This window comes from Colletotrichum orchidophilum (genome assembly GCF_001831195.1).
Source record: "Colletotrichum orchidophilum strain IMI 309357 chromosome Unknown Scaffold_3.1, whole genome shotgun sequence".
NCBI lineage: Eukaryota > Fungi > Ascomycota > Sordariomycetes > Glomerellales > Glomerellaceae > Colletotrichum > Colletotrichum orchidophilum.
In genome coordinates, this window is record NW_019172959.1 from 660,619 (window position 1) to 675,268 (window position 14,650).

General features: G+C 52.7%; 5 protein-coding genes across 5 annotated transcripts; 3 read left to right on the forward strand and 2 right to left on the reverse strand.

Moving 5' to 3' along the window:
• Nucleotides 1–788: 788 nt before the first annotated feature.
• Nucleotides 789–1,880, forward strand: CORC01_00615 (uncharacterized protein; the record flags this gene model as incomplete). The annotated part of the gene is made up of 1 exon (XM_022612272.1): nt 789–1,880. The coding sequence occupies one exon, from the start codon at nt 789–791 to the stop codon at nt 1,878–1,880; it is 1,092 nt and encodes a 363-aa protein (XP_022481411.1).
• Nucleotides 1,881–3,357: 1,477 nt separating this feature from the next.
• Nucleotides 3,358–5,063, reverse strand: CORC01_00616 (AMP-binding enzyme; the record flags this gene model as incomplete). The annotated part of the gene is made up of 4 exons (XM_022612273.1): nt 3,358–3,711; nt 4,055–4,251; nt 4,302–4,532; nt 4,631–5,063. The coding sequence occupies 4 exons, from the start codon at nt 5,061–5,063 to the stop codon at nt 3,358–3,360; spliced, it is 1,215 nt and encodes a 404-aa protein (XP_022481412.1).
• A 122-nt stretch (nt 5,064–5,185) lies between these two features.
• Nucleotides 5,186–5,738, forward strand: CORC01_00617 (peroxisomal multifunctional enzyme; the record flags this gene model as incomplete). The annotated part of the gene is made up of 3 exons (XM_022612274.1): nt 5,186–5,438; nt 5,484–5,619; nt 5,693–5,738. The coding sequence occupies 3 exons, from the start codon at nt 5,186–5,188 to the stop codon at nt 5,736–5,738; spliced, it is 435 nt and encodes a 144-aa protein (XP_022481413.1).
• Nucleotides 5,739–6,367: 629 nt separating this feature from the next.
• Nucleotides 6,368–6,844, reverse strand: CORC01_00618 (carnitinyl-CoA dehydratase; the record flags this gene model as incomplete). The annotated part of the gene is made up of 1 exon (XM_022612275.1): nt 6,368–6,844. The coding sequence occupies one exon, from the start codon at nt 6,842–6,844 to the stop codon at nt 6,368–6,370; it is 477 nt and encodes a 158-aa protein (XP_022481414.1).
• A 6,173-nt stretch (nt 6,845–13,017) lies between these two features.
• CORC01_00619 (uncharacterized protein) lies at nt 13,018–14,221 on the forward strand (the record flags this gene model as incomplete). The annotated part of the gene is made up of 2 exons (XM_022612276.1): nt 13,018–13,384; nt 13,449–14,221. 2 exons carry the CDS (start codon nt 13,018–13,020, stop codon nt 14,219–14,221), a joined length of 1,140 nt encoding a protein of 379 aa, XP_022481415.1.
• Nucleotides 14,222–14,650: the final 429 nt, after the last annotated feature.

Consider the following 14,650-nt stretch of genomic DNA (forward strand, 5'->3'; position numbering starts at 1 on the left):
AGCACAAGAAGAAAGGCCATTCCACCTTGGATTCAAGCGTCTTCCTCTTCCCACTTCTTGAATTGACTGACTGGCCCGAGTCTTCTTTTCCCATTGAAGTCTGTCCTGTCCTAGCGCCATCTTCCTGAGATCCAGTTCCAATGCTCTACTTCGCCAGCCACCAAGTAAAATAAGAAGAAGCCAAGCTGTGCCGCCTGGACACAAAGTGGGTGCGCTACGCTACCTAGCCAAACCGGCGCAACCAACCCTGGACTTGGACTTGGCTCGAACTCGAGAATCGCGAACGAATACATTTGCTTGTTTGCTGCCGCTGCCGCTGCCGCTGCTCCTACTGCTACCAACGCCGATGCCCCTCTATTCCAAGTTCGTATGACGGACGGGTTGCGAGACCCCCAGCAGGTAAACATCCGCTTCTTCTGGGGCCCCCCAAATTTTCTTTATTTCTCAGCAGATTCCCGTTGCTCAGCGGCGCCGCTGAATACTTGATACCCAGCAAGATACGGCACGCTGAGGTGTAGAGGGCCGGGACGAAGTGGTCCATCACCAACCGATCCTTGTCTTGTCTTACGATCCATGTCGATCTATCGTTCTTAGCGAGGCTCTCCATTGCGACTTAGTTTCCCCTCGAGATATTCCTTTCCTGCAAGCTGGGGGTTCTCATCAACTCTGGTCGGAACCAAAGGTGGACTTGAGTTGGGAAGACGGACCAAGACTCTACCTCATGCACTTTCACCGACAGCGTCTGTGCTCGCCCGACATTTGAAGCATCGCATCGTACCGCACCGCAGATGCTCGAGACCATGTTCCTAAACACACAACGACTGCTGTCAGCCTTTGCTGCGACAGCTCTCCTCTTCGCAACATCATCATCAGCCACGGCCGTCCAACCCAGGCAAGGTCCCGGTCCGGTGAACGACTGGATCACCATCGACTCAAACGGCAATGCCCGAACAATCTCGCCATCGGTCGTTACCAGCAATGGCGCACGCACAACAATCAGTCCGCCGCCGTACTCGTTAACGGGCACCGTCTACACCGTCACGGCCACCTCTGGCGGACTCACGACAAGCACAGGCGTACCGCCGCCGCCGCAGGCGAGCAACACCTTGGGATATGGGGGAGTCTTTGGCGTGTGCAACAACAACATCGGGCAGGACGGTCCGTTTTGTCAGCCCCGACGGGGGAGCACTCTGTACGTGGAGACGACGTACTTCAGTAAGCTTAAATTCATACCCGGCCCGTCTGAAGCGCGCGACTATCGTACCGCTGCGCCTCAAGTCCGCTCTGCTAACAATTTTCTCCAAGTCACTTGGGATACGACTTTCTTCGCCGACCCCGCCACGCCCATTGGCATCGTCGGCTTCGACGTAGACAACGGCATCACTGACAGCGCACCCTCATTCTCTGTAACGAACATCAACGGCGGCGATGGCTGGGTTCCTTGGACACCCCATATGACCGACCTGGCGGATAAGAGCGCCAACAACATAACCATTATCCTCATGTACAACGACCCCGACACCGGCGAAGAGAACAACATCACCGGACCCGTTTTCACACTGAGGTCGGCCTTGAACGTCAACCCCTCCACCCCTAAACCGAACCTCCTTGCCATTGTATTACCCGTCATCCTCATCTCTCTCACCATTGCCGCGGTGATGACGTGGCTGTACATCAGGCGTCGTCGCCGCCACGCGGCTGTCGCTGCCGCGGTGGAACGCCAGAATGCGGCGCATCCCACGGGGCAACCACGGAGCATGCATAGGCAGAAGGGCAGCGCGGATATCCAGCTCGAGCCGACGAGTCCGCCGCCGGGCTCCGCGCCGGGTAGGAACGTATTTCAGGAGGAAGTCCGCAGACAGGAGCGGGAGAGGGCGTAACGACTAGTCACATGAACGACCACTGGAACGGGGAATGACAGGAATTTTGTGCGACGGAGATCCCGTGGAGACGGTACAAGGGAAGGGTGACTTCGTATGGTAACGACTTTCCAGCGATACCCTCAGCCCAGAATGAATGTATGGGCTCTATGATTATCCACATGTGATGAATGAGAGACGCGTAAATGCACCCATCTCTCGACTGTGACTAGTTGCAAGCTCTGGGACCGGCCTGACGCAGGTTCTGTCAGAGACGGTGTGTGAGATGTATCCTGAGGAACCCAAAAGAAATGACCTTGATTACAGGTGATTAGAACCAACATGAAGTTGAGGCTTTGACTACTACTTCAGCCTACAATATTTTCGGGATCTGGGCCTTATTGTTGAATACTACCCGGATCCGAGCAGCAAGCGTGAGCAGAGCGACATTGGTGCGAGGTTCCTACGTTCGTGTGAGTGGCAAAGTGTCCTCAGAGATCGTACAGAGTGTTGAACATTCTGGTGCTGTGTAACTACCGGCCGAATCGGACCCGCGGACTGCCGTGTACTACCATTTGCTTTGCGAATATCCATACTGTAGCGGCCCAGATGGATCTATAATCGTTCGCGACTCTTTTTTAATTTGCCTCGGCACCCGCGCGTCCGCTTCTTGACAAGGGTTTGTTCTATCATCATGTCATGTACAACGTCCTAGGATTTCATACGTTAGTGCGGTACTTGCGGAGACGGACTTAACCAAATTCGGTAATAGCCCTGCAAAGTCACAATACTTATATTTATATATAAAATATATAGTAAAATAAGGACCGATACCTTCTTTTACTTTATTAAAATATTAAAAATAATTATAATTTTAGTAAAGTCGGCGGGAAAATTAGTGGGAAAGTAATGGAATATTTGTGATTAAGAGGTTCAGCTTTAGTAGAGAATTTCGGCCTTCAGATCTAGAAGTACTGCCTCTAGACCGGCTATAGAAATTAGGCGAAGAAGATAAAACTGGTACTTGCAGTGGACCCTCCCTGTCATTTCACTGCGCTAACGTATGAAATCCCTGGGTAGGTGTAATAATTGCTCTAGACCACTTCGGACAATCATTCCGAGCGCACAAATGCCACGTCGTAATTGGAAATTGACGAAATTTTCAGAGAGTTGGGCGAGTAAACGAGAGCCAAGTCGATGCAGCTGAGACTGGCTGTCGAGGCCCATTCGCCTTCAGAGAGTGAGAACTAAACCAGGCCATCAGTGTGGGTGTGCTTGTTCGGCTGGCTATCCAGACATGACTACCCTGCCAGAAACTTTGCTCCAACGGAAGAACCCTAATTCAGCAACTCCACAATATACAATATGTGGTTCTATAGAGACTACCTAGAGTGTTGACACTATCACTCTTTGGGTGTAGTAAGTGGCATTGGTTTCCATGAGACCAGGAGATCAGGCACGCTGAATCTCAGGGCGCTCTTCTAACTCGGTTCCATCCTTAGAGCTTGGCCCAGAATTTGTTGCCTTCCTCTGAATAACACAAACCTTCAGTTGCCCGCACCAAGTCTCTCCTCAAGATCTTCCCAGTTGCGTTCCTCAGAAGCTTGTCAACAACCCAAAGACCGCCTCTAAGCTTCTTGTACCCGCTGACCTGTTCGTCTACAGCCTTCTGAATCTCCTTCAAAGCTCCAACGATCTCGCCTCTCTTCAAGTTGCTCCCGTCGTGCTCCTGAAAGACAACCCAGGCAGTAGGGACCTCCGTCAACTGGCTCTCATCCCAGAGAGCCCCGACGCCAGACTCCCTCACGAGGGGATGAGAGTTGACAATCTGCTCGAGTTCCATCGAGATCATCTAGAAGCCCTTGTACTTGATCAACTCCTTTGTGCGCCCGACGATTGACAGCCGTCCCTGCTCATATATACGGCACACGTCTCCGGTGTTGTATCAACCCTCGACGGGAAACGCTTCCTTGAGCGCGCCTGGGTTCAACGCATATTCGCGTGTGATGTTTAGGCCCCGAAGCCGCAACTCTCCACAACTCTCCAGGACCGCCCAAAAGCGTATCTTCAGTTGTTCCCTCTTTCTGCAGAGCCGCTTCGATATCAGGCAGAAGCTTCCCAGTACAGCCATCAGGAACGACTTTGTCAAACTCCTGGTAGGCTACATATGCAGCCGCCTCCGTCATCCCACACACCTGAATAAGCCTCCACGGCGCCCGGCTTAGTGGTCTCGAGAGCTGCACCGGATTTGGCAGAGTGCCACCAATATTGATGACTTGCGCCTTGGAAAAGTCGTACCGCTCCGTCAGATCCGATTTGGTCAGCCTGAGCACCATGCTCGGGACGCCCTGGAACATGTTGGCCTGCGCAGAGCCCACGAGCCTGCCAAACTCTTGATGCTGTACTGCGGCATCGCGTGGTGAAATCTACCGGTGTACGGACCGAGGAAGAGGAGCGCTGCCGTCATGGCAATGTGAGCCCAGGGCGTGAATATGACGGTTCTATTTGCCGAGTTGAACATTTGGCCTTTGGGGTCGAGGGCGATGAGTTGCATGACGCTGGCAACGAAGTTGTAATGTGTCAGTTCGACGCCTTTGGTTTCCCTGTGGTTCTGGATGAGAGGTGTATTGAGGCCAGTCGTCTTGATGTGTCTGGCCAGTGTGGTATGGACAGCTGACTTGACGCCAGGAGGTCATTCGCTATATGTTTCGCTTGCTTGCTCCGTTCCACGATGGATAGAATCGGTGGTGGTCTCCATGATACCCCTTTACCTAGCAGCTCTCTTGCTGCCATATCGACGGCCTCCTGTATTGTTCCTGATATCGAGCTATATGCCACAACAAATTGCGGTCTCGAGACCGCGATTCCATGGCCGATTTCAGTTGCCTTGAGGGCATGATTGACGGGACACACGACCCCGCCTGTCCATAAGATGGCATGAAAGACCTCGAGGAACTCGAAACAGTTGGGTAACACAATTACCCATCGTGCTTGATCCGGCGGACTCGGCTTATCCGCGAGACCTTTTGCAATCCGTCCTACATGGCTCCGTAGCTCGCCGAGAGTGATGCTCCGGTTCGTAAGACTATCGGCGGCGATGACATGAGACTCTGGAATGGAGCTCGCGTTCGTGTGAATCAGCTCGGTAAGATTTCGATGGCGAGGAACATCGATAGACTTGGATGCGTATGTCCTCATCGTCATGATGGTTGATGCATCCCTTTTGAGTTTTGGGCTCAAACACCCTGTCGGATTAACGAGCTCTTGCCAATGAACAAGCAGAGCAGCTCTTGGTCGATAAGAAGACCGATACAACCTACACCACAATGACATCTACCGCATTCGGCATAGGAAAAGGCGGCTACAACGGACCCCGAGGCCCGACGAAGCCGGCCGTGAAAGCGCCGGAGCGCGCCCCGGATGCCGTGCACATCATCAAGGCCACTCCGGAGGCGGCCCTCCTGTACCGCCTCTGCGGAGACTACAGCTCCCTCCACGCGAACGAGGCGTTTGGGCAGCGCGCCGGATTCAAGGGGTCCATCCTACAAGGCCTGGGCACCTGGAACATGGCCGCACATGGTTTGCTGCAGTAGCTGGGCGGCAGCGACCCAAGTCGATTCAAAGCCTATGGGGCCAGGTTCAAGAGCGTCGTTTATCCCGGAGAAACTCTCGAGACGCGCATGTGGGTTGTCAAGAGCGGAGGCGGAATGGATGATGTTGTCTTTGAGACAGTTGTCCAGGACGACGGGCGAATCGCTCTGTAAGTTCGCACATGGTGCCATATTCTGCACCCAAATGACAAGTAGTGAGACAGGAAGCTAACGATCAGTCAGATCCAACGGATACGCCAAGATTTTGCAAGCGAAACCAAAGGTATGACATTGATGTTGCGTATGCGGAAGGTCGGATACGGCTGTCGGCAAGGAGAGAGCGACTTTGGATTTGAGGCAGAGTTTGCGTCATGTACCATCTTCGTCCAAACTCGGACTCAGTCGCGAAATGAGGCCAATCTATCTATGCCGCTGCAATACCGGCTGTCTTATCAGTCTTTGAGTCAAAAGAGGCGCAAAGACTCTTTCTTCGAAGGGGTATACTTTCAAAGGAAGAAAACGATGACACTGGCCAACAGGTTGAGGACTGCCCCTGCAGAGGCGGGTTGTTCGTCAGCATGCCAGGTAATGCCAGCCAGCAAAACGGGGTGCAAGGGTTTGCTGAAGGGCACGGAACATAACCTCGGCTTTGTGCCGGGAAACCTCCATGTTGATATCTCGTGACAGCATCCAAAAAGAACGTCTGTGGCTTCCAGTCGATGGCAAAACAAAATGAATGCGTCGAGGGGGAATCGAACCCCCGGCTCCCCGACGCTGCTGGATGGCAACGGAGAATTTTACCACTAAACCATCGACGCTGGTTCTCATCTGATTTGACTCTTCTCCTCAGGTCCAGGTATATCAACTAAAGTTTTGTTAGCTACTAGGGATTTGCATAGAATCTAGTTAGTTGCGAGCCTATAAATGCGATAGAAACCACTTTGAGTCCCTCTTCTCACGATATGCCGCCAGTCCCTCCGTCGTATTTTTGCTCCTGAGCATCGCTTCGGCCCACAGCTCCTGTCCGCGCATAGTCGCTCGGCTAACGCCAGTCTCCCATGCTTCACGCGCCTCCAATCGCGAGATAATAACGCTGTCAAGACTCAATGCAACGATCAGACGAGCATAGTCAAGTGCTCTCTCGAGCAGCTTCTCCTGCGTTGCAATCTCCTTGACCAACTCCCAAGTATGCGCCTCATCCACCGACATGATCCGGCCTGTGAGTGCGAGGTCTATCGTCCGGTGGTTGCCGAAGAGCATCATACACCGGGTCAATGCGCCTGTGAGAGCAGAGACACCGCGGAGGACTTCGGGGAGACGAAAGGTCGCATTTGGTGAAGCGAAGATAACGTCTGCGTTGAGAATAGCCTCAAAGCCACCGTCTGCATGCCACATTAGTGTTGGGTGAGCATCTGCCGCTGGTCTCTTCTGGTTCGTTCAAGTCGCGAGCTTACCGTTAGCATGGCCGTTACATGCGACAGTGATTGGTTGTCTTCCCGTTCGATTGCTCATGCCCGCAAATTGACCCCGTGGATGGTCGAAGGCCACATCCTTTATTTTGACTATGTCCAATCATTGCTTCAAATCAATGCTGGTGCAAAAGGCCCTGGTTCCGGCTCGGCGTCATACCATTTCCAAAGTGCACCGAGTTCGATTGTTGCCTCGACGGGAAGACAGTTCATCGGCTCCGGCCGGTTGATCGTCACAAGAAAGATGTGTTTTCGGGGGAACGATATCAGACTGTGTTCGACATGCGGGTACGTATTCTCTATCCACGGGGGAACCGGCTTCTTCGTCCTCGGTGTGGCCATTATCGTGACCGACCGGTCTCGCTTCGCCGTAAGTTATTTTGGGTTACTTGGTGCCAGTGTCGAGGATCGTTGCACAAACCATCCGAGGTCTCGTCGCCCACTCTTGAAGTACCTTCGATGTCTCCAGTTGTCCAGTCAGTCGAGTCAATTCGTCATTGTCATTCTCGCCAAGTTGACTGACAGACAATCACAGCATGTCGTAGACGTCCCGAGTCGCATCGCAACACCGAACTTCCCGACCAGGCACCCAGGGTATATTTACCTGCCACGCTGGCCCACAGGCGAGGACAAGCACACTCACGCAGCCGACAACACTCCGTTGACGGGTGCTCCCCAGCGGTCTCACGGGGATGCCGCTTCGGCAAGTCAAGCTGGAACATCCCTGGGGCTTGTCACTGCGGGGGGATCCTAAGATCCCGCGCTTCCGTTGTCCCTCTTTTAACCGCCGCAGAGGCACCAGAAACGTGTCTCCCGCTGAGCATGCTTGGATAGGTGCCACCTTGAGCTAGTCAAAGCCCATGCGTAATCTGGAGTATTGGCCGTCGGGGAAGGCCAAAGCATCGGGGATGTGTACCATGCAGACTTGAGCCTTCGACTGATGGCCGCTACAGAAGATAGCCCGGGTGGGTGTGAATGAGTCTTGACTTGGACTCTTCGTCTTAGAACTGGATGTTAGAAATATTCTACGTTCTCGGAATTGCAGCGGAGGGAGCTGTGCAAACGAAAGCCGTCTCATGCAAATGATATCGCGACAGCATCGTCCAGCGAGCAACGCGAAGTGCTTCGTCTAAAGATTTCAGGAGATTGTCCAATTGATCAGGCTCGCTGAAGCCACAATTCATGAAGACAGTGGACAGCAAGGCTGAGAGTAAAAGCAATCAAACATTTCGTGATATATAAGTGTGCCGGCCAAGCTGAGGTTATGTACATATCTCATAACTTCCAACGCAAGTTTAACTGGCCGATGGTCGTCATACTTGGACATGGTCCATATTCAGGGTACATGTGGTGTTCACATTCCAACGCCTTCTTTCAACGCAGGATGCCATGGGAACACTACCGATCGACGAGGGTGTCCCTGGAAGAAACAAAGACCATGTACGTCGTAACCTGCGTCTACATAGTCATCTCGGTCCCAATATACCACATCATCTTCTTCTTCTTCCTCTTCTTCTTCTTCAAGATCTTCCAGCACGAAGATACCGGTGTAGGGAAAGCGCTGGTCGTCGAGCAGACCGCCGAGCTCGAGTAGACCGCCGAGCACGAGCGGCTTCTGCGCATCCATTGCCGCAACAATCATCTTGGCCATTGTCCACATGTACTTTTCGGAAAAGGAACCTCCTTCCCTGGATCGTATAGCCGTATCGAGAAATTGGTCCAGCTTTCGCACCAGTGGTTTACGTCTGAGCTCGTCGAGGACATCTCGCAGATCCGCAAGCCGCTTAATGACGTGCCTTCGGCGGTCCCTTAGACTATGATGTCTTCGATCTATTGAAGGTTGGAGAGCGAATTGCTCCGTTGGTATGACTTGATAGAGCTTCCAAACGTGACCTGAAGTCTGCAGCCCCTCTTCGGTTAGCCGGACGTTGATGAATCGGCAACTATTGTTGTAGACAAGAGGGCGCTGCAACAGCTGCAGAGGTGGACAGAAGCCATCAAAGGACTGATCTAAGATGAATCCGGCCACGGTTTCACCTCGACATCTCATCACCTTCCGATCCTCCATGACTCTGATTTCCATAATCTCCCCATTCAAAAGATACAGGGCGAGCATGGACAGACTCATGCTGTGTGGTCCTCGCCGCAATTTGGCGTCATCTAGCCTAATAGAGTACTGGCAGCAATTTGCGACTATGGCCAATCTGTCCACGCAGAACTTGCTTCCGCGTGACTCGATGTCCTTGATGATCCTCGGAGATTGTGACCAGCGGGCTGAATATTGCCCATCGGGCATTGTCTCCCGTAAGAGGACTTCGTAACTGGGGGCTCTTTTGAGGATTTTTTCGGCAAAACCGTACAGATCGAGAACGCCATGTTGCCGTTTCGTTGCCATGCATGCTTGGAAGCTTTGTGAATTGTTTCTCGAAAAGGTCAGATGAGATCGATACTTCCCCAACGATTTCGCCAAAAAGTTTGCTGTCATGTCTCTTGTCCTTCTCCATGTCAATATCCCTAGGATGAGGAATGAGCAGTGTCATCTTATCCTTGCTGCGATAGTTCTCTTGGAAAGTCCATGCTCTTGTCCACCACAGATCGGAGGTTATGGCCTCAAGAAGGACCAGAGCTTTGTGAAGTCTGTCGAGAGCATTTTCTGTGATGGGCCTCAGACGAAACTCCCCAGTAGGCTGTTCGGACACAAGATTGCCACGAAGAACGTCGGCGAGAAGGCCAAGCTCTTCTCGGGATATTGGCCGTGCAAGTAGAGCAACATGGTGACTGCTGAGCTTGTAGACCAAATCCATCGCCTGCATGCCTCGAGTCTTCTCCGGACCCGGTTCCTGGCAGATGCAGTGCCTATCCAACCATACGTAGCGTAAGTCAGGCTGGGCTTCCAGGTATCGCTGTATACGGTCGAAGACCCGGTCTCGAACTTCAGACTGTTGATTAGGGCTACCGTCAGGGGGCTGGACAAGGTGTCTGCCCGCGGCAGAGTCTTCATAAGGTTCTGAAATGCCCCATGTCCACGACACGGCCATATATTTAAGGTCGGATGATAAGGCATTCAGGCCTCGTTCGCGAAGCCACACGGGGCTATTATCTTGAGATGCCGAATCACGGGTTTCAGGGTGGCGCTTTCGGCTTTTGTCAAGGTACAAACAATCGAGGTTCTGGATGAAATGGAGTGATTTTGATTGCTCGATAGTAGCCGTCTGGATCTCTAAGAGCTGGCGTACAAGGGACTGCCCACCGGCCGACTGTATCAAAGACAATGGTTGGACCTGATCGTCATTGTTTACTCGTGGCTCCGCCATGACGATTGCTGAAATGAAAGTGCCCTTCTGTCAGAGTCAGTCGTAAGTCGCTGTTCGGCCGAGGGTGATGAAATAGGGAGAAGTTCCAATGGCGACACACGTCAACGTTGGGCACGTTAGGCCTTGAGCGTCAGCGCCGATCAACGGAGCGGAGCGCATGATGGCTTGGCTTAGGCGCTGGGTACGTAGCCTGTGTTCCCACCTCTTCTTCCCGTCGAATCCTTGTGGTTTGCACACTTTGTTGCTCCAATCCTTAACTCTTCCAATGTACCAACACTCAATATTTTCGGGGGCTTTGCAACCAACAGTGGTACGGGGAGTACGTCACTGAGACTTCTCCGGTTGATTGGGTGACTCGTCCCTCGTCGGGACCAGAAGTCCCCGATATCTGGACAGAATAACAGTAAACGGCAGAGGTTTCGACCAGAGAGTAAGGATGAGCATTGTCAAGTTGCCAAGCAAAGCGTAGGTTTGGGTGGCCGGCCCAAGATCCTCGTCAAAGTACTCTCTTCTATATTTGACGATGAGCTACCTTATGACACGATATCTGGCAGGCAGTGAATAGAGACTGGTCACTTCACTGGAGACCGTGAATGTGTCCGGAGATCGTAGGATGGTATAAAGTGGAGTTTCTTGTGACGCAATCTTCGGATCAGGGATCGCGATTGCGCTTTTCAGATTCCTCTGGGGAAATAGTCTACATGGAGGCAGCCCGTAGGTGCATGTGGTTGTGGCCGTCCACACCCCGTCGAGAGCCTCCCGCCTCCCTTCGGCATATGCTTGTATCTCAATTTCAAGGAAGGCAATCGGCAGGTGTCCAACTTGCGTGGGGAGCTGACGGTTTGGCAATACCACGTTTGCCATTGAATGGAATGCTATGTTCCTCGCCAACCAGCTGTGGAAGCCAGCCGATCAACCGTCCTTGACCGTTCTGTCAAGATGAAAAAAGTCAACTAGGCTGTGAACAAGGGGCTTAGAACAGGGAAAGTCGAAGGTTTAGATGACAAGTCACCGGCCAAGCTGATATTTGCATCAGGTTCATTGGCTGCTTGCCTGTGAAATGCTTCGCCAGCACAGTCTTGACCCAGGGAATCTTTGTGATAGTAGTGGCCCGACCCGTCACTACTTCATCAATGGTTACTAGAATCAAGTTCTCCGTAAGTTTACGCGCGTTCAGGAAACATGCAAACCTGGCTATCATCTGGTAGTTCGGACCGCATGATCGAAGGGAAGACGGGATGAAACAGACGACAGTTATGTTCCGTTTACGACTTTCTTTCAACCACTCCGAGCTGCACGGCGTGGTGCATGATTTTTCGATATGACAACTAAGGTAGCATAGGATATCCAAGAACCTTGGGCGACCGTGATGACGGATCCTTGGAGCCTTGATCTTCCGCTATGCTCTCTCACCTTGAGCATGCGAAGTGGCTAAGAGTACATGTATGGAGGCTCCGAAGCGTCAAGTCCAACGGAATACTCGCAGAATGCTTGCTTTAAAGGCAGCTGGTCCGGGACTCCAGCCGCCTACACGATCCAAGCTGATACAATTGAGACTATTCACCACGTTCAAACACCGCAATCTGCGAACAGATGTGCAAGCATGTCAAGCCTGAACGTCGGCTAGTCTTTCTAGAGGATACATGTACTCTTCCTGCGGCCCGGGCACAGCCACCCTCTCGAGATAAAATACTTTTCGCAGACGGATAATCCCATTGGGCAGATAATTTGAACTACGCGGGCTGGTGCGTTGATACTCAGAGTTAAAAGTGACGAATTTTAAACGTGTCAGGGGGGGGGGGGTTCTGGGAAGACAACCCGAGGACAGGAAGCACATGCTGTATCGAAGTATATCCTTACAGCGTCAGTTAAACAACAAGTCAACGTCGGATGGACAATGAATGCGTGACGCGTAGACGCGCTCCGACGGGGAATTTTCCCAAGAGCGGGGAGAGTTTGCCACGGTATTTGGGAGGGAGCTCCATCGAAACGCAAGAAGGGAGGCTTAAACCACAATCCAGACTCCACCGTCTCCCAAATGCTTGCGCGTAGGGCCACGTCCGCATGCTCAGACTTGGGAAAGCGATCCCAACAGTCACTGAGAAACAGTGATACGAGCCGGGACAAGAGGAAGGCAAAATTAGACCATGTGGAGATGTGCCCGGGGCTGGTTTGTTATGCCCAAGACGTCACTGGTCACTACCCCAAAGTGAGAGAATAAGCCCCTGCCAAGGTGCTGTACCTAGAAACATTTGACGATGGTCTATACTCCTGTGAGATTGTCTTAGCCGTTGTCCAATACTATCTCACCTACCGGTGATACCATCGAGGTTCAGAAGGAATGTGGACGTTGCCTGGGCCTGAGACTGGGGTGTCTTCTCTATGCTTATTCCGTAGCCGCAACGGGAGCCCACGCAATCGAGGCCTCCCGGAGCCGCCGTCCTCGCCTCACGAGTCAACGAGACTTGTGGTGATGAGTACCGTATGTTGAGTCGAGCTCCACCGTTTGATCTCTTGCGACGAACTACCATTATGGCACTGACGCGGTTAGTGGGAGAGGGTGGTTGACTATACATGGAGACAGGATACCATCTCGTCGAGTACAATAACCCAAGGTCGAAGCCACCAAGAACTAAGAAGAAACTCCTTAGTTGCATCACATTCTCTCTTTACCAACACCCCTCTCGTTTTTACTTCCAACAAACCCTCTCGTTCAATTCGAGAAATCGTATAAACACGTCTTTCAGCAGGCTTCTCACCCCCAGCTCCCCCAACAACCGCCTCCATGCGTTTCTCCACCGTCGCCTCGGGCCTCACCCTTCTTTCCAGCGCCGTTGGCCACCCGGGCCACGATCTCACGGAGGAGATTGCCGAGCGTCGCGCTTTTTTGAGCACCGTCAAGCGTTCCAACTTGGCTCACTGCGCCGACAAACTCGCCACTCGCAGTGTCACTGCCCGCAACATCGCCCCCCGCTCCGCTCAGGTCCACCAGGCCCGAAAGAAGCGCAACATTAAGCGTGATACTGAATCCGTCCTCGCCGCGAGCCACAACTCGACCGAACTCAACTACACCCTGAACACTGACAACTCTTCTCTCTTTTCCGGCAACAACTCTTGCGTCTTGACCCCTGAGGTTACCCAAGGCCCTTACTGTAAGCCAGCACCTAAGAAAAAAATACACTTCCGCTACAACCAGTTGCTAATAGGTTTCCTTAGACGTCTCTGGCGAGTATGTCCGCCGCAACATCATCGAGGAGCAGGAGGGTGTCGACATTGTCCTTGACTACCAGGTCATCGACGTTGACACCTGCGAGCCCGTCCCGAACGTCTACCTCGAGATGTGGCACTGCAACTCCACCGGTGTCTACTCCGGCATCATTGCTTCTGGCAACGGAGACTCTTCCGATGAGACCAAAATCGACAAGACTTGGCTCCGCGGCATCCAGACGACCGACTCTGACGGTGTTGCTCAGTTCGAGTCCATCTTCCCCGGCCACTACACCTCCCGCGCCACCCACATCCACGTGATGGTGCACCGGAATGCCACTCTCTACTCCAACAACACCCTCGGCAACGTCATCATTGCCTCCCATGTCGGCCAGGCCTTCTTTGACCAGGAGCTCATCTCTGCTGTTGAGGCTATTGCCCCTTACAACACCAACACCCAGGACCTCACCACCAATGCCGACGACTCCATCTTGAGCGAGGAGGCTGCCACCAATGGCGTCGACCCTGTCATGGAGTACACCCTTCTTGGCAACAGCGTCACTGACGGCCTCTTCGCCTGGATGGCCTTCGGTATCAACACCACCCAGGCCCAGACCATCACCCCCGCCGCTTCACTCTATGCTGAGGGTGGTGTCACCCACTCCAACTCTGGCGGCTCTCCCCCCAACGGCACTGCTCCCGCTGGATCTACGCCCGCCGGCGCTTCTTCCGCTGCCTCCACCTCCACCGCTGCTTCAACTGATGCTGCCTTCTCTTGCTAAGCGCATCAGTCTTTGTTTGGAATAGCTAATCGATCAGGGTCCCAACATGCATAAGTAAGCGTTGCGCTACAGGTGACCATTGAGCTTTTCTCGTGGCATCGGCTGCCCTAGAATTTGCATGTAGAATCGGCATTGATGTTCAGTTCCTACATATCCCAAAATCTTCGTACTTTCACCAATAAAACTTCTCATTGCCGGTGATTAGTCGCCATTATCTCTCATAGTGAAACCGCGATTAGTCTGCACACTCTCTTAGATCTCTGCCTCTACGCCTTTTGGTGACTTGCACTCTGATCTTCGGTAGCGAAGATCGGCCCCTCGCCGGCCCTCATGGAGAAGATTCCTCATCATGGTGCCGAAGTGTGGAACTGTCAACAGCTTTCGTGATCTCTGCCAGAAATGACCATTTTTTTGCAAGAATTGCATGCT